General features: G+C 35.9%; 1 protein-coding gene across 1 annotated transcript in view; it reads right to left on the bottom strand.

Annotated features, from left to right (window-relative positions):
- Positions 1 to 22671, bottom strand: part of ARHGAP42 (Rho GTPase activating protein 42) — a 154882-nt gene that overhangs the window by 14332 nt on the left and 117879 nt on the right. Inside the window, exons 9-19 of the mRNA XM_061991652.1 lie at positions 22214 to 22314; positions 20101 to 20210; positions 16420 to 16498; positions 15603 to 15642; positions 13922 to 13984; positions 12244 to 12318; positions 11580 to 11664; positions 10335 to 10393; positions 9441 to 9546; positions 3659 to 3818; positions 717 to 861 (exon numbers count right to left, since the gene is read on the bottom strand). Coding sequence (XP_061847636.1) covers positions 717 to 861; positions 3659 to 3818; positions 9441 to 9546; positions 10335 to 10393; positions 11580 to 11664; positions 12244 to 12318; positions 13922 to 13984; positions 15603 to 15642; positions 16420 to 16498; positions 20101 to 20210; positions 22214 to 22314 — 1023 coding nt within the window. The remainder of the gene's footprint in view (positions 1 to 716; positions 862 to 3658; positions 3819 to 9440; positions 9547 to 10334; positions 10394 to 11579; positions 11665 to 12243; positions 12319 to 13921; positions 13985 to 15602; positions 15643 to 16419; positions 16499 to 20100; positions 20211 to 22213; positions 22315 to 22671) is intronic.

Genomic DNA, 22671 nt, shown 5'->3' with positions numbered 1-22671 from the left:
AGATGATGAACATAATCGGGTACAGGCTAAACTATTTAACACAGAAATTTTCATTTTAAAAGACCTGTCTGCAATACAAATGATCCTTATGAGGTGAATGATGTTAAATTTATTAATAGTCAGATCTACAAGAAAATGAATGAGCAGTCTAAGCAGCAGTTAATTATAAACTTAAGTCTCTGCTGTTTAACTCTGAACGGTATAAGTACACTGTTTCTCTCAAAACCATTAGAGTTTGTTTCTGTTTCAGAGAAACTAACAAAGTTTCAGTGCTTTTGGCTACCTAGTGTCTGACTCTGAAACAACAACCACAATTGCACCCATGCTAAAAAAGCTGAGTAATGGTTTTGATCTCCTGACCTTGACTGAAATACATTTATTACAGGACGGAAGATCTATTTACAGTTTCCCAACCTTACTAATCATCTTACAAGTAAATGAGATGAACTTCATCCAATGAACTTCTGAGTTTTGAATTAGACTACACTTAAGATTAGAATAGAAAGTCTAAATGATTTTTGAACACTGTATGCAATACAAGACTTGCCCAAACCCAAATATTCTTCCTACAAGAAACGCAGTCATTCAATAGGCTGATGAAACCCCATCCGTTATGCTTACAAGTTTTGGAATATTATACCTATTGGATACTATACAGGAAAGTTAAAAGACAAGACGTAAAAAGGAAGATAATCAGTCAACAAGGAAAAACTTACTGTCAGGATCTGCTAGACAGGGTGTGTATCTTCCTTTGGGTTTACGTGAACCTGTGGAGAGACAAATCGCCCTCGTCCTTCTTGAACTTGATCGGGACTGAGGTTGGGGAAGAGGAATATTGGGGTCTGGTGCAGTGTGAAATATCTGCAAGGAGATAAGGAGAAAAAAACCCCATAAACAATAGAGGTACTCTCTTATGCTTCCAATATTAATCCACTTGTTTTCCTCACCACTGTGCCCAAAATTAATCCTGTAACAGTCTCACACATTACAAAAGAATAAACTCACAGAATGTAAGCTTTGCTCTGATATCATTATACAATTCAAGAAGCACAACACTGAGCCGTACTTAAAATTTATACTCATTATTTAAAAGTATTTGATTTAGTTTTATTTTCTAGCCTTTCTTAAGAACATAGGTGCTTACTACTAACTCCTGCCCAAGAAGTAATAAATTTTTTTAAATATTATAAAAAGATTGGAATTTTTCTCTGTGAAAAATTTCTATGTGCCATATGAAATGTATCGTAGTCGTAACTTACTACAATCCAGTTTGTATCGCAGAAACCCACATTATTTTTCCAAACAAATTGATGAGGAGCATCTTTATGTTTGGAGCATCTCCTGGTTTTTATCTTTTAGATACCACTGTCACCATTGGTCAATTTTGCATTTCATTGCTGCAGAAAAACCTCAACCTTTACAAGTCTGTGACTCCTGTGATTTGACACAGGTACATGTGAGGTTTTAAAGAACTCTTTGCTGATGTTTGGGAAGCCTGCCAAAAAGCACAATGTAGAAGGTTCTTTCACTTGCTTGATTTTCATTTGAATCACTTGTTCTGCAAACTCCAAGTTACGTGCAGCAGAGATCTTGAAAGGTCCCTACAAACCTTCTTGGATACTTCTAGTAAAATTGCCAACTGCCTTAAAGGATGAAAAAAGCAAAAAATTCACCCAAAAGATTTGCAGTTTTTAATTTCTGATCTTTTGTCGCACTTATTCCTCCTGGTGTAGACGGTAAACTCTATCAAGTATGTCTTATGGTGGGAGGAAGTGCAATTAGTTCTGTGGAATGGAGAAAAGGTTTTCCAGAGAAAAGACTTCCTCAACAAGCTACTGAAGGAATAAGAAGTGTCCAGTCTCCACAGGGCCAAATGTTAGGTCAAGTACCATGCAATATCAAAATATGTCTCTGCGAGGATTTCTGGACCCTCTATCAACAGGGCACTCCCAGAAGAGGATGAAGGGAACAATAGAAAGATACCTCTTCATGCCATTCACAGAATGGAAGAAAGCAAATGCACTACCACAGCAGAAGATACTTTAATGGACATCTTGTACTTTAATACTATATTAGGCAATAGTGAGTGTCACATCAATACAAAATCATGTCTGTAGACAAAGAAATAGAGCAAGGGTGATTTTGGTTGTGTAGTCTTTGTATTGTGTAGCTCTTTTTATTCAATAAGGCTGTAATTTTCCGGTGGGGAAATGCAGCATTGGAAACATGCAATATATATGTTTTAGAGTTACAGTCAAGAAGGCTATCGGTATTATATCAATTTTGAGGAGTCTCTGTGAAATACAACTGATGATACTAAGCAGTACTGTCAACACTTACTGACCAACCAGTGCAGGGGATCCTGGTATTGAGCACGAACAACCCCTTAGCTGAGTGAAGTCAAAGGGGAGAAACCCAAAGTTTATTCCCTTTGTTTGTTAGTCATCAGGGATATATATCAAGAAAAGATATCCAAAATAATTTTTTTTTTATGGTCAAGTAAAGGAAATCTTGACTGCTCTGCTGAGATCTGAAATCAAATAGTTTAAAATAAAGTAAAATCTGAGGAAGTTTTTCGGTGAAGCTGATACCTGTAATGGTAGTGACTGAAAGGGTTTAAGATTCCATAGACTTTCCCTCTCAAGCTCTGAAACAGTTCATATTCAATGCTCCTGTAAAGAGTTTGAGATGGACCTTTGCTGTCACCAATCTTTTTGGGAAAACAAAACAAATCAGGCAAGCACATACATGCCTAGAGTTCCTAGAGAAGTTTGCATGTTCCCGAATACCCAAGAACTTTTAAATCACAAAGACATGGTGGGCTTAAAAACTGTAATGTAGAGGTTCGGGCTGTCAGTCACTGGAATGGGCTGCCCAGGGAGGTGGTGTAGTCACCATCCCTGGAGGTGTTTAAGAGATGGGTGGATGTTGAACTTAGGGAAATGGTCTAGTGGTTGACAGGGCTGGAACACAGGCTGGGCTCTATGATCTTAAAGGTCTCTTCTAGCTGAAATAATTCTATGATTCTCATCTGAGACATATTATTTTTTCCTCTTGCCTTTTCATCTAGTATCTACACAAATGAAAAATGACACACCACACAGAAATGGGGAATTCTACTGGGGATCCACATTGCTGCTGCTTGTAACAAGAGGAACTGAAGGAAGGCTGGGGCTTCATGATTTAAGGAAGGATTATTCTCTATTGTGCCGCTTGCTTATCCCCAAAGGACAGCAATGGTCAGAAAGACTCTGACCTGATGCACTCAGAGGAGAATACATGTATTCACCCTGAGTGAACCTTCATATCTTCATACACTGCTAACATGAAAGAGACTGAGAAGCTGGGAGTAAAGTTATGACCTTCCCATTCTTTTTCTAGATATTAGAAGAACACAGTAATCTTCAGAAAGCAGCTGAAGATTCAGAGCAACTCCTTCAAAGCACAGGAGATTATGCTTTGGATTTGTACCTGCACAGCCACAAAAGGCTGGCTAGGAATATGGCAAGGATAGCATGGGATGGGAAGAAGGCACTCCTTCTATCAGTGACCTCCTACAAATGCTGGATTTCTTATTCTTAAGAACTTAATGATGGTAATGGAAATGAGATTCGAGTTACACTTTGTCACAAAACAGTCACAGATAATGTCCTTCTACCTTTTCATAATGCTCTATCAGAATTTCAACGACGATATTCTGAAACTTAATGTTCATCATAGCAGCCACGGTTTCTTCTTGTGCTCTCATCAGAGTTGGTCCAAAGATAACACCAAGGTTGGATACAGTCATTAGATTTTGCTGACTGTGTAATGATACCCTTTAAATGAACACAAACAATACGCAATTAAATTGTTGTGTCGAACTACAACTCCGACAGGCAAAAGCCTGTTAAGACCAGTTCTTTACCAAGATCCCAAGTTCATTTTTTTCTTTAAAACAATTTTTAAAACTTCCCATTTTACTAGAGTCAAAACACAGTGTAGTACAACTACTGTATTCCCATTAAGGTGCCATCCTGGGATAGCTTAATGGTTAATGAGCACATCTTTCTGGAGAAGGTATTTAAGTTCCTGACATAGTTGACAATGAAAAGTAACAACCTTTGAAGGTCTCCACAGAGAGATGCAGACCGGCTAAAGTCTATGAGTCTTAGGGCAGGGACCTATCTCCAATGATTATACAGGACCTTAAATACTTGATGTTGAATTGATTGAAAATACCAGAGATAAAGGAAGTCAATCATGTATCTGAGCTTTTCACGTAAAGGAAAGAAAATTACTTACTGAAAACACTCAAATTGCAATAGCATCTCTTTATTGATATGTTGAAAGCATGGAATAGATGGGGTGAATGAAATCATAGTTTCTGTGGTATAGAAAATGCTAAATGATCATGACATCTTCTAGCTTTAAAATATATTACTCTTACTTCCGTATATTCTCTTATAATTTTATCTGGTTTTTAATAATTTTTCTTCTTAATGTTGAATTCAGAAACTTAGTTGTTATAAAAATGTATCAGGTAGTGAAATGAAACCCATCTATCAGTAATCCTCCCTCTTCTCTCCTTATGAATAAGGTTAGCCCAATAAAAACCACATCATCATAAATCCAACTGCCAGTCACAGCTGCCCTATTGTCTCATGTCTGAGAAACAGCATGTCAAGTAAAGATTTTATAGTTGCCTTAATACTTAATTTTACTGAATCTGCTACCAAACAGAATCAGTTATTGAAGTACTTGGTCACATTTTCCTCTTTCTTCTGTTACCTGTTACCATTGTCAAGCTGAGCATTTTTAATCATTTCTTTCTTGTATCTTTTAAAATTAAGAATCAGTAAAATCTATAAAATACATAAGACAAGCAGGTAGGAGCAAACTTCATCTTCTGCTTTTCTCTGACAGTCTTCATTAATCATGTTTATGAAAACATCTGCTATGTTTTTCTTCCAATAATATTCTCAAATAGCTTAATTTGTTCTCGAAATGTTATGCAAACAGTAGCAACATGATCTACCCTTTCTCTCAGTCTCACTGTTGAGTAGGCACTAATTGTCTTGGTATAGAGGTGAGACAGACTGTACAATTACTTCTTTAATGATTAAATATTTCCCTTATATTTGGAATAGGCACATTTTAGCATCCCATTTACATAGAGAAGCAGAAGATATATGAGGAAGGGATTTGTATTGGATAAATTATTACAATCTGCAGGAAAAGAAAGGCCTTTCTTTTTACATGTTTCCTATGTCAGTTCATTAAGTTATGCCAAAAAACTTCATGAATTTTTACTTCAGAAAGACACATTGTCAGAGATCTCTACTGTAGCGGTTTTGCCTGGGCCAGGTTTTGGTAGCAGGGTGGGTACAGGTACGTCTTCTCTAAACAAAGATCTGCCAGAAGCTTCCTCTGTAGCTGACAGGGCTAATGCCAGTCAGTTCTAAGATGGATCCCACAGTTGACCCAGTAACGCCTCTGTGAATAACGTATTTGAGAAGGGGAAGAAGTAGCTGCACAGTTGCTAAACGGCAGCAGCAACAGGGAGTGAGAACGTGAAAACATCTCCGCAGACACCAAGGTCAGTAGAGAAGGAGTTGGAGGAGGGTGCTCAGGCCCTGGAAAAAAAGACTCCCTTGTGACCTGTGGTGAAGACCATGGTGAGGCAGCTGTGCCCCTGCAGTCCATGGAGGCCACTGGGGAGCAGAGACCCACTCGCAAGCCATGGAGGATCCAATGCCGGAGTGGGTGGATGCCTGAAGGAGGCTGTGACTCTGTGTGAAGCCCACATTGGAGCAAGTTCCTGGCAGGACCTGAGAACCCATGAAGAAAGGAGCCCAGGCCAGAGCAGGTTTGCTGTCAGGACTTGTGATCCTGTGAGGGACTCAGGCTGGAGCAGTCGGTACCTGAAGGACTGTTCTCCCAGTGGGTGACCCACGTTGGGGCAAGGTGTGAGGAGCTGCCCCTGTGGGAGGCCCCATGCTGGACCAGTTCATAATGAATTGTAGCTCATGGGAAGGACCCATGTTGGAGAAGTTTGGAGGGTCCCCACACTGTAGCAGTGGAAGTATGAGGAGACCTTCCCCTGAGAAGAAGTAGCGGCAAAATCCATCTGTAATGAACTGACCGCAACTCCCATCCATCATCCCCTGCATTGCTGGAGGGGAAGGAAGGAGACTTCTGGGAAGAGGGAGGGGTGGAGGTTTTTTAAGATTCAGTTTTATTTCTCATCTCCCTGTTCTTATTGTTCCTTTAATAAATCAAACCATTTCTCTCCAAGTTGAGTCTGTTTTGCCCATTATGCTAATTGCTGAGTGATCCCCCGGTCCTTATCTCGACTCACAAACCTCTCTTTATATTTCTGTCCTTTGTCCAGTTTAGGAGGATGAGTGATATTATGACTTGGTGGGCACTTGGCACCCTGCCAGGGCTAAAGCATCACAGTTATTTGGAAGCCATATCATGAAAATGACGGCTTTGTTAAAGCACATTTTTAGCCAATTATCTTAACCAAATTTTCCCTTTAACAGACTTCACGTTTGGCTTCGGTGACTAAAGGCTATTTGGGAAGTGCACTAGTACTTTAATGAAAACGGAATTTTGAATTACTCAGCTCTAGGTTTGTTAGAAAAAAGACTAAAAAATCACCCCTTTGCAATGTTACTCTGTTCTGTGCTGCACAGTAACTGTTAACGTCTCTTACAGAAACATTACAGTCTTATAGCATAAGAGAGAAAGCAGTGTTTGTCCTGTGTTTGAGTTTCCTTGGTTACACATTACCCAGCTTGCTTAATAAAAGGAATGGTGAATTTAATAACATTGTAACCAGAAAGGACTTTCTACAAAGCATTTCAAAGGCTCAATTTCTTGCACGAGAGAAAAAACCCAGGCCTGTAAATGGATCATTTTGATAGCCAATTTCCCCTGACCTAGTCCTACTGTTGCTGGGCTCCTGAACAGATACAGGCCAAGGTAATAATGCATTTCAGATAGCTGTAAGGCGTTCATTAAGGTGCAGTTACTTTCCCCTCAAGATCTCTTTCTTTGATCTATCACCAGTAAATTTTTGATACTGCCAGATTGCAGACTCCTGACCACCCACCTTAGAAAAGTGTGATGTTATTAAATCATGCTAAAGAACGATTCATTCTCTACAGTACACAGGTAATTTGTCTAGGGAAGTTTAAAAACAAAAAAAATCAGTTACCTACATGAAAATAGCACCAAGCTGCCAGTGTTTGCCTAGCTGCTGAGTATATATACTCATGCAGTATCATCTCTCTGCAGAGTGCTTTTCAGGACTGGTTGGTTTTGTTTGTTTCTTTGTTTTTTTCAGTATGATCTGCACCCCACAACATCTACATAATATTTAATTTTGCACAGTGAAAAAGAAAACTGTCTTTATTTTATACCCCCTAGTTAAAAGTGTAGTATTTTCACCTAGACACAAAAGCTGAACAACTAAAAGAAGTTCAGGGAAAGGATGTACATTTTTAGATTGGATTTTAAACAAAAGAATGAAGAAACAGGAGGTTGGTTGAGGTTTTTTTCATATTTTCTCATTTTCATAAAATCAGGCACTTTATCTGTCATTTGTTTCTTGAAAAATCTCCAAATACAGTAAGAAAAAGATGAGGAAGGAAGATAGCTAGTACACTCAAGAGGCTGATTTTGAACTCAGTCTCATTAGAACTGCTAGCATAAACAACAGCTGGCAAATTATATGACAAATGAGAAAGGGTAAACAAATGCTGGAATGAAAAGAACTGTAAGTTTTCAATACAGAACAATAAGATTACATTTCTCAAAACCAAAAATCATATCAAAGATGAGACAGACAAAAATTAAAGAGAACAATTAAAACAGGGAGTATTGCAGGTGTGCTTTTCTTTGGAAATGAGTTTGAGGTCACATGGAGGAAAAATAAAGGCCACAAAAAGAGGTCAAGAAGGAAATGCTTGCTTATAACTCATTCTGCTTATAAATTTATCAGTTCCTATGCAGTATTTCTGAATTTGAGGTTTCCAGACTAGTAGCTCTTATAAAAACATTAATGCTTAATTAAATGTATTCACTTTTTAGAGGGTTAGAAAGCTGTAGCTATAATTTTTAGATACACAAACAAACAACTCTGTAAATATAAATGTAAATATATATAATTTATACATATAGCAATAATACTATGACATAATTTATATCTATGTATAATTAAGAAATATAATAACCATATAATATTTATATTAATGTAATATATGATATTGATGAACACTGTATTTTATATATAATTTAAAATATAAATGTAAAGATAAATCCTCGTTTTCACCTGGTTCCAAGAGCTACAAGACACAAGGTCTGCCTAATTAGTTTTTGCAATGGAAGCACTCACAGCAGCTTGGTGTCATGTTAGATTCCCAGTGGCTAATGATAAAGGGTTAAAAATATTTTTTTAAGGCTAAACACTTTTTTGTTAAAGAAATTTTCAAAGTTCCAATGTTTCCTTCCAAGAGGAAGTAAAACTGCATTAGGCGTCACTGTAGACAGCTTACTGCAGGCTGTGGCTCAAGGTGTGATCAAAAAAGCAAAAAAGCTCGGACAACTGCTGTTTCAGTATTTACCTTCCCAGGTCACTGAAAAATTTACTAAAAGTATATGGCATCCTAAATGAAAAGAATAATACATATTACAGAGTATTTGGAAAATATCAATTGATCAAAGATTCATTAAAACTTACATGACTAGTCTTTAATGCAGAAATAGGATAAATTGTAATGTAATAATGGTATGTAACCACAGCTAGTGATAGAGACAGAAAAAGCTCATGTCGTTTCTATCTCACAGCATGTGCTAAGTGTAATTCAATGAAGACAAAAGATCATCATTCAAAGAAATGAAAAACCTTTTCCATCTGCTATTTAATTAGTACTCAGAGAAACTAATGAAACAAGGAAGACTCAGGATTGGGTTTAGACATTTATATAGATATCAAAAATACAATTAATAATATTTTCAATTAGTGTTTTCAAACAATATTACACTTCAGAGCTACTAAGACAGAAAAACAAGATCAAACATGGACAGATATTATCACATGAGTCTACTCTCCATTTCTGAAACAGCATGGGGCCTCCAGTCAGACTCAAAACAATGTATCAACCTTAGCAAAGTTTTAATTAGTGGCAAATCTTGTACTAAGTACAAGTATGAATGAAATTATTTAAGTGAGTTTATTTTACAAATGTATTGGTGGTCATCTTGGTGACTCTTCATGGTGTTATTTTTGATTTTGTTTCTACAGTGAGTATTCTTCAGCTATAATCAGAAGAACATTCTAGAATCATTTCAAGTGACACTCTTTCAATACAGGGAATGGATTTAGAAACTGACAAAACAGAAAACATTCACATCTTATAACGATACTGGAGAGAAAAATCAATAAGAATTACTTGACCAAGTGCTTGATAAGGATGTCCAGCATCTCTCTGTTCTTCTCTGGTAACTTATGCACAAGTGCATGCACTGCCTCAACTCGGTAGTTCTGATCATCTGACTCTATTAAACAGAAAACAAATACTATTAACATGCACTAAGATGTGATTAGAAATGGCACCAATGCCTGTACACTAACACACACACATTACAAGGATCAAAACCCAATGAACCTTTACAATGATGAGGCCAATTTGATCATATTTATCACAATATTCTGAAATCTGTATTTCAGGTAATTTGCCAGAAGCAGTTACCACCAATACTGGAATCAAAATTGTCATTGCTATAATTAGTGGCAAAGTTGACCTGATGTGCCACTTCAGTGAAATTCAAATATATGAAATCTTGAGTGTCTTTTATTCAAGGCAATAGGAATTGGGGAAATAACTTCAAATTCTTATCTGGAGTCATTAGAACAATAATCTTAGTATCTCCGTTTACTCCCTTTGAGAAGAAGAGATAATTATCACCCTCTCAAATTTCTCAAGGCAAGATGGGAAAAAAACGGGTCCCTGGATGAAAGACATAAACAAATGATTTAAATGAACTATCAGTCCATACAAAACAAACAAACGTATAAATTGAGGTTCAAAATTTCATGTAGAAAGCAGTCACACAGACCCTCTATAAAGATGAGAACAAACTACAGAATAGCTTCATCCAGTGTGACTTCTCAGTTTTGAGGGTTTTCATGTGGCACTGTACTGCTACATACAGTGACATGGAAGAACTCAGATCCATGGCTAGATCACTGAATAACAGATCATGGAGAAAAGTAAGGACAGTAATGGAAGAGATGAAGGGTTAAAAACAACACTACTTTCACAAAAGTGTATTTAATTACTTACTAACTGCAACAATGAAATCTTTGTGCAGCTTGAAAGTCATCAGTGGTTCTGAAAGACACCTGGTTGTAAAAAAATATTAAAAGGAAATTTAAACAAAAGCATTACTAAAGCCTTTTCAAGTTTTATGGGTGTGATTATGATGGCCCTCAACATCTGCACAATGTGTACGTCCCAGGAAACCCAATTCAGTGATGACTGATCCAACTAGTATGCAACTCATACATATAGTCTGAAAATCTCTTTGAGTTTAGTGTCACCATGTAAGTAATAAGAAATACTATCAAGTGCTGACTTCAGCACAGAGACAGTTTTCTGTATTCCATACTGTAGAATGGTGATAAATACAGCTATAGAACACGGTACTGTATGCTGCAAAAGCAATCTTTTTGACCAAGGGAAAAATATGATGAAATTTGGGACTGAGCTTCTGATCTGAGACATCTTAGAAGAGTCATCCTCTGAAAGGCAGACTGTGAAGTGACTTACAGACAAATACACAGCTACTGCTAGCTCAACTTCTAATTTTCCAAACACAGTAGCTACAATGATTTATGTTTCTGAAGATGTACTATAAATTTCTTCAACCAAAGACAGTCTTTTCAATGAAGTGTACATGAGTATTCCACTATAAATCTTAGGCGTAGTTCCCAGAATGAATAAGGATTTCTTATGCTGCCTTTTCTTAAATGACTGGTTTAACAAATCTAGATTTTTAGAAGTATAGATCACCCACCATCTGGATTCAATGCTTTTTATTATGTTTCTTTTCAATGTTAAATATTGATACCCAAAAAAGATTTATCTTGGAAGTACCATAATTCTTGAAAATTCTGCCTTGTATTAGAAAAATTTTAAGAGAAAATGAGAGTGTGGGAGGCTATTGTGTTTGTGAAGACACCAACAGCATAGGATAAAAACCTCTAACAATGATACTATGAAACCTCATGGTAGACAGCTTAAGAGATTAAGAAAAGGAAGACTGAGTACAACATGCTCTGTTAACATTCAATTAATTAACTTCTATCAAACTTAAGGCTACATAAGAAGTTACTATCCTAATAAGACAGAAAGCATGTGATAAATTTTAGATTTATTATTACACCTAACTGCAAGGATATTAGGAAAGATAATAATATACTCAATTATTACCATGCTAATGGGTACGAGAAATGTAACATGATTTTAATAAGCAAAAATAAATGGGACAGAAAAGGAATACTGAGATTTGTGTAGCATCATACTTACCTGAGGTAGTTTTTTAGTCCACTTGTTATTGTTTTATTGTCCCAAAGTTCCATATCAATATCCATATCAGGAGGAGATTTAGGGGCTAGTAGAAATTTGAATTATGATTGTGTTATAGGCAGTAAAACAGAAACTAATAGATCAGTCAACTAGCTCATATGATTACTTATTAGTCAAATTAACTACCTATCTGATCAAATTGAATCTTTTAATTTCTGCCAAAGTATTACAAAAATGAGTTTAGCACTCATATTTAGTACTTCTAAACATTAACTATATGCACTGTATCAAAGTGTAAAGTAAGGCTAAATGAAAAAGAAAATTATTAATGTATTTGGCTTAGACATTCACAGGTATCAGAGAGCCTAATTAGCAAGAAAAGTGAAAGGCTAGAACAACTGTCTATTAAACTGTGTTATGCTTTGCTGTAGAACTAAGCTTTGGAACACTTATGAAACACACCAAATAGATATTAATAAACGGAACTTTAAAGCTGAAAGAAGAAATGCATTTTATTAGTAATTTGCTCATATATATGAATGATTACATGCAACAATTGAATGTTGTAAATGCTGTAACACACTCTCCTGAGCATAGCAGTTAAGGCAAAAGTGACCACAGTGCACACACTGCACGCTTACAAAGGTTCACTTCAGGTACTTACAAAATATGGTATTCATCAGCTTTTGTACCTTGGAGTTTACACCACCTATTCTGTAGAGCCCCAGGATTGTAATACCTACATTGGGAAAAACAAGTACAATGAAAATAATGAAAATACAGTTATTTCAATATACACTGATGCATCTTTGGTGCATGTTTTCAAAACATCTAAATGTATTTATGGAAAATTGTACAATTACATTGCTGAGTATTGCTTTACCCTACTGAATTCTCTTAGGGGATATTAACAAATGCATTCTATTGAATCCACACCATACTACACATTAATCACAATTTTACATTAACAAAACCCTTTTGACTGGAAGTGACTCACATTAGCAAACAAACAGATGGCTGGCAAAAGTGAAAAAAAAGATCCAAAAGCAGTCCTAAAACACATTATATAGCAACAAGTTTATCTCATCTGTGCTTCAGTGTAATTACTATGTGTATATATTTGCTTAGACCACCATTGCTTCCAATTAAGATTTGATGGACACTTATAGGAGAATTAATTGTACTCAAACTAAAGACATATACTCTATACTGTTGCAACATTGCAGCTGAGAATGTATGTTATGCATGGATCCCCATGCAAAATAGAGACAAGTCAAGTCCCAGTTTACTCAGTTCTCAACTGTTGTGGTTTATTTAATAGCACAGATACTAATAACAACTAGTGCTTCAAGCGTGACATCCTCAACACAGGATTTCTGTAATTTTTGGGGGTTTAATTGCCTTTTAAAATCAGCAGGACTTAAGTCTTCCCTTTTCCCCACTTCAGGTCTCATGACTTAAAATTGTCCACTTTTTCTTAGAAAACAACTTTCCAAAGTCTGATCTTGCTTAGATAATCTTGCTGGTTTGTTTTGAACTCTCCTCTTTCTTTTTTTCCCCTCAGCAAAAAATGCAAGATTTGAAACAGCAAGGGCTCAAAAGCTACATAACATAATTATGTGAACAACTGAATTCATATTGAGTGCAATGTTGCACATGTAGACCACACAGCTTTCAGTTTAGAAAAGAGTTTCACATTGACACTTCAGGACACGGTCAGGAAAAGTAAGGTTATCTCTTTTTATGGCAGACAATACAGCCATATCTCTTAATTTGGAAGGGGGTAATTAAAAACTTGCTGTGAGTTGCAAGATATCATTTCATCAGTAGAGTGATGATTAATTTTATATTTGTGTATTTCCATTACCAAAAATGAGTGTATAAACATTTAAAAAAATGGATATATCACATGGAAAATGAGTTAATAAAAAGACAGGAGTTACACTTTGTAAAGATGTTCCATCAATATTCATGCCACTTTCTCGTCTTCAGGTTTCACAAAGAAACAAACAATAGGAGCTGATTCTCCAGTTTTACCATAAGAAAGCACAAGTGACTAAATAGACTAAATAATAGCCTAAATCTGTGTGCAACTGTGTATTAAGACGTCAAAATAACATGAAATTACAGATTTTATTTTAAAAACCACTGAAATGAAATGTCAAGAACTGTTGCTGGAACTTGTATTAACAGTTTTAAGTGTAAAGCACACAGATAAAAGGTGGAAAGTGCAAATCAGATGATGGACACACTCCAAAGCACAACTGCAAAACTTGTAGAATTAATTGAAGTAATATTTGAGAAAAAATACAACAATACATAATTTGTGATTTAATACACACCTCTTGTTTCTACAGCATGAATACATTTCCTCACGAAGTTGAAACCTGCTTCGTTTAAGAACACTAAAAAGAGAAAAATGGTAACTATTTTCTCTCTTATCAATGCACAGAATCTGTGTTTAGCTCTATTCACATGTTAGTCAAGAAGCTTTGATTCACAAGATTATGATACTCATTCTATAATAGTATTTTTGCATATATATATATATATATATTTATCACTCAAAATTCAACTTTCTAATCATTAGGAGCAGAATATTCTACCATCATTCTCATATATCAGTAGCCCCTCTATACATAAACAGCTGAAAGCTTGATGCTTTAAAAGATTACTGTACTCCCTCCCCGCTGCTGAGGAAAATGTATCATAAACACAATATATTCATTGGTTTTAATAAAACAACATTCTTTCCCCTTGCATATGAACATAAATGCTCATAAAATGGTAACACAGGAAAATAATCTTTGTTATTGACTTCAATTAGTGAAGCTCATTTCAAACAAATGTAACATTTACTTTTGTATCTTCAATACTCACTGCCCTAACGAGCTCAGTAAAGACTATCTTAATGCAGCACATTTACCACCATTGTATAAAAAACAGAGGTAGGGGCCTGAATTTTAGATTTCCAGTATCAAATATACCTTCTATGAACACGTATGTCCATATCTGAGACATCTCTCTGAGACACATACACGCATTTAAGTTAATACAATTTTATGTGAACAACATACAATTATGCATACAGATGTCATAGTATCTTTAAATACACTCAGTAATAAAAAGTGCGTGTGTGTAACAGATGCATATACACCTAATACACAAAAAGATGTGATGAGCTGAGGCCAATTGCATGAGACTAAGGAAGGCTAGAAGGTTGGTCCTGCACTTGGGTCACAACAATCCCATGCACTGGTACAGGGCAGGGGAAGAGTCCTATAACGAGCCGATGAAAGAACTGGGGTTGTTCAGCCTGAAGAAAAGGAGGCTGAGGGGAAGAGACATGGTCACTCTCTGTAACTCCCTGAAAGGAGGTTGTAGCAAGGTGGGGGTTGGTCACTTCTCCCAAATAGGAAGTGACAGGCATGAGGAAATGTCCTCAGTTTGTGCCAGGGAAGGTTTAGATTGGATATCAAGAAAAATTTCTTCACCAAAGTGTTGTTAAGCACTGGGACAGGCTGCCCAGGAAAGTGATGAAGTCACCATCCCTGGTGGTGTTTAAAAGATGTGTTGATAAGGTGCTTAGGGACACGGCTTACTGATGGATATGACAGTGCTGGGTTAATGGTTGGACTCAACAATCTTAAAAGTCTTTTCCAACTTAAATGATTCTGTGATAGGGGCATTATTTCAATGCACTGTCATGTATTTACATTTACGTATACAGACTACTGACAGAAATTTTACTGATTGGTTACATATATTGTGACTTTGGAGCCAATAACATTTTCTCCCAAATTATGTTTAATAGTAATACAAAATTGAAGGCTTTCTCACAGTTTACATAGCTCAGGATGTGCTTTTGTGTAACCAATCATATAATCCAATGAACAGTTAGAAAGAAACTGAAAAAGTAGAAATAAAAAATAAAATCATCTCTCTCTCACACATGCAACTAGAAAACTGGACATTACAGAAATCTATCAGTATTTGATAGCTCTACATAAAGAAAGAACTTACTTTCTTCCTTCTTGCTAATAATGGCTGGCAATGTGTAGATCTGTAAAAAACCCCACCCAAACAGGTTAGTATTTGTGCTTTAAATTCTTTATCGCCAGGTTTGTTGGTAGTTGCAACATGCTGTATATTAGCCTGCTCTAAGGGGTGAGCTATCTTTGTTTTTCACCTTCTCTTAACCTTTACCCTCACAGCATTCATCCAGGTTAACAGTGCCAGGATAGGCACTTAAATGTGATAAAAGTCAAGATTTACAGACTCCAAATGGGTTAAATTTCGATACAACTACTGATCTACTTTCTTTACGGCTTCAGTCAAGCAAGAAGCTTTAAAAACACTCATCTATCTCATAAAATGAATCAACCATTTTTCCCCCCTGGGATACAGGTCTGGCACTATCCTCATTCAATGACTATTTTAAGAGTAGATTAAAGGTGGGAAGAAATCCCAGACAAGTCTAACTTTTAGTAGCGTTTGACATATTTTTAGGCACTCTGCAGTGCCCTTCAATATGGTGCTACACGATTACTCTATTACACTGCTCAAAATACTGTTTGTCTTTCACAGTGCAGGAACTACCACTTCAGAAATATTATCTGAATCAGGAATGTCATTAGACAATGTGCTATCATTTTACTTAGTCTAACAAAGAAAAGGCTTAAATTCCTGCCTCCACTGTGTACTTGTAATAATGTCTCACAAAGAACAGAACTGTATTTGTCTTACTGCAACAGCATATCTGAACTGCATACTAGCTTCTTTCCTTAATATGTGTGCCACAAGACTGTAGAAAGAAAAGACAACGAAAAAACATCCATACTGGTTCCTTTCCATCCATGGCTTCCAGCCAAAGTTTTCTGTTGGATTCTGAAAAAGCTTGCAGTGTGATGATTCCAGGTCTGTCAAAAACATAGATACACTAAAGTTACACTAAAGTTTCTGAAATAGTATCCAAAATCTGAATCCAAATGTATATTGACATGAAGTGAATACATAAAAGACAGGGAGAAGTTAAAGAAAGTTGATAGCCTCTGACATAACACAGTAACTTTGATCTAGATTTAAGAACAGGTCTGTTTTTAAAAGTTTGGTACTGCAACATGTAAATTTTCACATCTTCATATTCTAAGATAAACTTGCAAACGGGATGCCACACACCCATTATTCAGTGGCAAGATTCTTAGGGTGGAAAACTTAAGGACAATATATATGAGCTCAATTTGACTAAATATGTCTATGCCTGAGTTGGTTATCTATCTTTCATATCAAACAAAGTGAAGCAGGTACTTTAATTCAGATGTCATCATATCTCAAAACAGCCATCCAAAGTCAGTGAAAAGAAATGAGCCATTAAATGGTTGCCTCAAAAGAGCACTTTGAGATAGTATCCCAAGTCTGGAGATGGAAAGCCTCAGTACTGATATGGTGCAAGATTTTTTTACTTGAAAGTATACAAAAGAAAGATTTTTCTGCTTGCTGTGCTCTAATTGCCATGAGAGAAGCTGAAAAAGTGGTATATTTTATCTGTTGATGAAGCTTTGACATTGCATAGAAAGAGCATCAAGGGGACCTGTGAAGGAATGAGGGAACCAATTTTGATCTTTGTTCCTGGAATAATTATATGAACAGAAGTAAAAACAGAAAGAAGTAGTCTCTATTTGTGATCATGGGTGAATGAATTCTTTAAGAAATGCTTTGACGTTAATTCACTGATGTACCAACATAGAATGTCCTTGAGATAGTCCATTTTAAAAAGTCCCGCTCCCACATCAGTGTATTGTATCTCTGCTCAAAACTTTCAGAGGATTGTCCAAAACTATTTTTCCCATGGTAGGTTCACAAATTAAGGACACTATTGTTTTTACTAGGTATTCATCTTCCACCATAAAAAGAAATAATAAAAACCCTAGCATCATTTCCCTCTTCCTCCAAAAGACCTACACTGTCACCTTGCATTTAAAAAGCATGTAAAAAAGCAACTGGACAATATAAAATATCAAAATGTGGGCTCACACACAAACACCAAACCATTCAAGGAAGAACAAGCCTTACATGTAAAAATGCCAAGCTGAGTATCTTGTTTGCTATCTACTATCACAAGTAAAAAAAGATAGAGTTAATCCAGAATAAGAGGTATAATTTTTTTCTATTATCTTGCAGTCTTAAATTTCTTTCCATTTTTATATGCTATCTTGCTACCTACCCATAATTTCTTACCTATGAAATCTTATCATACAAACATTTTAGAAATAGAAACTGATTATTTGTTTGTCTTTCTATTGTGGCTACTGCTTAACACTTCAGTCTGAGATTATTATTTATACTTCTAGTCCCTTGGTCAGCATGTACAGAAAGAATAGAACCTTCCGAGTGTCATTTTACTTCAACCGTAGTGATATCTGCGTTTAGCTCTGGGTTTCTAACTTAAGCTGTTGGTGAAGCTTGCACATACAAAATATCTAAAACTATAATCCCTGAATATTAGCTTCCTCAAAAACCCCCTAAATAACAAAATCTAAAAACAAACCCCAAACCAACTCCAATATGTTCTGAGACTAACTAGCTTCTGAAATAGTTAATCATTTCTCAGAAATTAAAACTACATTCAAGATGAAACACGTTTCTTGATGTTAACTTATTATATAGCTCCAGTAGAAATAAGATGGTGTCACCTCTTATACAGTTTTTACAAGAGGTCTGAGCTGAATGTAGGTGTGAAAAACACCAAAGTAAATTTTAATTAATTATGTCATTTAGGAAGTTTCACAGTGTGTCTCCTCCATTAGTTGTTCACAAGGGTTTCTCTCAGTTAACATGGCTTTCATAAAATGAGATGTGCATATCAGTCTGCAGTTTTCAATGTTTTAATAAAATAATACTACATATAACTTTTCATTCAATGCTGCATATAATAATGCAGGAAGGTAATTAGCTCTGTGGAATAAAGTGTTTGGAGACAAAATCTTCAACAAAATTTTGAAGATGAGTGTAGCTACACATTTTTAAAAATCCTCTTTCATAATGAAAAGTTATATCCTCACATAACTAAGGAATCTTGTATTTTAGTGATGTCAATGACTTTAACTTCTTTTTTCTGTATTTGTAGGTGGTGTCCAAGTAAATAATATTAAGTCTTCAATTTTAAATTAGCTTAAATTAGTTTAAATGTAATCATTAGCACAGTCTTCCAGTACTGTGTTTATATGAAATCAGTCACATTCTTAATCATTACTGTTATCAGTAATGGCCACTGCATTTTCTTCCTTAGGGGAAGCCCAAGTTTTACCAACACAACATCCAGAAGAGATGAACACTGCCTTTGTAGGTAAACTCCCACCAAATACTTCTGTGTATTTTGTTGTCTACTTATCTCCTCTCTCATTTCTAAAAAACCCTCACTACTTCCCTGATGACTACTGCATCAATTGGAAAAGTGCACTTACTACCAGCCTGTGAAAAAGGAATCAATAACATGTAAAAAGTGCCTATAACTTTGTCTTTAACGAGAACCTGAAGATGTCCATATGGAACTAACTGTTCTGTGCAGTTTTGCTTAACTGTGGACATCCAAGTGGTGTAGAGGGAGAGAGAAGGGAGAACATTCACTTGTGAATACAATATTGCCACAGATGTGTCTAATTAATGTAACTCTACTTCGAAAGAAACAACTACCAATTTCAAACTTAATCACTTCAAGCTTAAAGCTTTGAAGAGATTGATCAGCCTCTACACTTGTTCACAGCAAATTTCTGTTTCTTCAACCTGAACTCACTCAAAAGCCAACTTTAGAAAATAATGTATCATATTTAAGTAGTAAAGGAGCTTCTAAATTAACATGTAAAAACAGTAATTCTGAATGGAATTTTAAATGACAGTAACAGTCATAAAATATTTCTTAAGAGAATAAGTATGAAAGTTAGTATATTTATCATTTTTAATGAGAAAAAGTAATTAAATATTTCTCAATATTACAAAGCCTGAAAAAAACCCTTTTATGAAGTCGAATGTACGTGTATTTTAAGCTCAGAAAAGTTGTTTTACTCTGTCTTATATAATTATCCAGGACTAGGTGAAAAACATTGTAGAAGTGATTTTCAAAAAAGAAAAAGAATGTGCTATTTTACATTTCTGAAAGAAACAGCTTGCTATAGAATATGCATACTAATACAAGGTTTTTTTATCATATTTATGATCTCTTCTTAAAAGAGGGTAGTAGTTGTGTTACAGGTTCTATAAGAATCCATCTTGTATCAGCATGCAAATATAATGTAATTTAGACAACATCGAAGCTATATAGTGAATTTTGTTAGAAAAACAAGTTTGAATAAATAGGTACTAAGTCTTGAAAGCCTAGTTTGTCATGTATAGGATATAAAGTACAGGATACAAGTATATGGAGAAATATGTGTTTGTATTAGAGGAGTCATTGTTATATATTGGTTGCAAGTGCTTCTACTTTTTAATTATTTTGAGTTTATAAAGACAATTTAAAAAACCAAACCTCTCAAATACTTCAATATCAAAGCAGAACCGTTTGTCAATTGAATCTGTCTTTCTCCTGATGCAAGATTTCAGCTTGAATATTTCAGGTGAGCTTGTGACAAGGCCATTCTATAAAAAAAACCACAAAACCAAGATTAGCACTAGTAGAATGCTGCTATACCTTGGCTTCACATCTTAAATTTAACTGTTTAATCACTCCAAAGTACATATTTTAAGAAAGAGATTAAAATTATTTAGGAACACATACAATAATCTCTCTGTATGTAAAAAGTAAGATTACAATAATAGTTGTCACATATTTGTTATTTACTCATTATGTTTCAGATAACTCCTTAAATTCAAAACTTTACAAGCACCTGCATGTATAACATGATTACATGTTAGAATGAATATCATGTAATTCTGTCAGTTCTTACATGTAAAATCATAAAATAATTTCTAAAGAATAGAACAGACTTAAGTCCCAGTTCTGGGCACCATACTTGTGAGCCTACTGTCTATAATGATGGACAGGCTGATGCAATCATGGGAGTTTCTGAGGAACAGGAGAAAGTAAATGCCACTGCTGTCTTCAAGAAAAACAAGGAGAAAGATACAGCATCACAGAATCACGTAGGTTGGAAAAAACCTTTAAGATCATCCAGTTCAATCATTAATCCAGTACTGCCACAGCCACCACTAAACCATACCCGTAAGTGTCACCTCTACATGTCTTTTAAATATCTCCTGGGATGGTGACTGTACCACCTGCCTGGGCAGCCTGTTCCAATGCTTGACAGTCCTTTTGGTGAAGAAATTTTTTGTAATATCCAATCTAAACATCTCCTGGTACAATTTCAGGCCTTTTTTTCTCATCCTATTGGGGAACTACAGGCTAATCTGCTTCACCTTGATCCTAGGGGAGGTGAAGTGAATAATCCTGCAAAGCATTTATAAACATATTAAGGACAGAAAGGTTACTGGAAGTAGTCAACATCAATTTAATGAAATTGAAATCATGCAGGATCAACTTGACAGCCCTCTACAATGTGACAGATGGGTCAGTGGATGACAGAAGAACAAAGAATATAGTTTATCTCAACTTCAGCCAGGCTTTTGATACTACATCTTATTACAGTAGGATGTTTCTGTTACATCCTCACAGACAAACTGGCACAGTAGAAGCTAGATATATAGATGGTGAGGTGGACTGGGGAATCATGGACACTGGATCAGACAACTGGAACAACTGGACTGATGGACTGTCTCAGGAGACTGGAACATTTCTCCTATGAGGAAAGGCTGTGAGACCAGGGGCTGTTTAGCCTAGAAAAGTTCCCAGTGATGGGACAAGAGGCAATAACAAGAGGTTCCCTCTGAACATCAATAAACATTTTTTTACTGTGAGAGTGACCAAGCACTGGCACAGGTTGCCCAGGAAAGTGGTGTAATCTCCAGCCCTGGAGATATTCAAGTGCTACCTGGACATGATTCTGGCAACTGGCCCTAGGTGGCCCTGCCTGAGCAGAGAGGTTAGACCAGAGATGACCTCCAGATTAAGGATGAATAATCCCACCTTAAGCACAGTATAGTACTCCAGCTATGGCTACCAGGGTGACTAAGGTTTTGAAGTACCTGTCGTATGAGTTGAGACTGAGAGAGCTGGACAGTTCAGTCTCAAGAAGGAGGATTGTTTCAGTGATTCATCTATAAATACCTGATGGGAAGGAGTAAGGGACTACTGTTCTGTGATTCTGTGAAAGGACACTGAATCAGATTCTTCTCAGTGGTGTCCAGTGAAAGGCCAAAAGACCGTAGGCACAAACTGAAATATAGCCAAGTCTATGCAAACTTAACAAAAAGCTTTTTTACGACGGTCAAACACCGAAACGGTCCATAGAGGCTGTGGGGTCTCCATCCTTGCAGATATCTAATTTTAAACATACATTTTAAAAGAAAGATTTTTATGTAAACACTTAATTTGTCTATGTAATATAAGACATGCACTGCTTCATGTATGGAAACAGCTTTATCTTTGTTCACCACATTTTTTTCTTTTATCAGTTCCTGAATGTTTAATATGAAAGACAGAATGTACAGTTCATATATGTGCTCATGTATATGCAACTCACCACTTTTCCACCAGATTTTGTTTCAGCTATACTCATTGTAAATGTTTTTGTTCCTTTATCGTAAGTGCAGTAATGTTTTATCCATGTAAATCCAAGAGGTCCTAGATTAGAGAGAGATAGGTTTAAAAGTAATTATTTTGACATTCTATGACTGTTTTAGTTGGAATAAAGGAAACATAACAGCATCTACATAGAACCCACAAAATAATGAACTGCTCTATTTTTTTTCAGGTATAATTCTGAAATATTGCAGCTTGATAAGATTGTCCAAAGTTCCAGCAGATTGATTTTCCTTGGCACAGAATGAGTAACAGCATTTTACTAAGGGTAAACAGGCAGGAGACAGGCAAGATCTTGAGGATTTTTCTGACTAGGAAATAAGATGAAGATAGGAACCCATGTGAAGCACAAGGATTGAGAGTTGGATCCTTTCTCTGGGGGAAACTTTGAAGTCTGAT

This window comes from Colius striatus, chromosome 1 (genome assembly GCF_028858725.1).
Source record: "Colius striatus isolate bColStr4 chromosome 1, bColStr4.1.hap1, whole genome shotgun sequence".
Lineage (NCBI taxonomy): Eukaryota > Metazoa > Chordata > Aves > Coliiformes > Coliidae > Colius > Colius striatus.
Note: the sequence above shows the minus strand (reverse complement) of the source record. Positions and strands in the feature narration are given on the sequence as shown.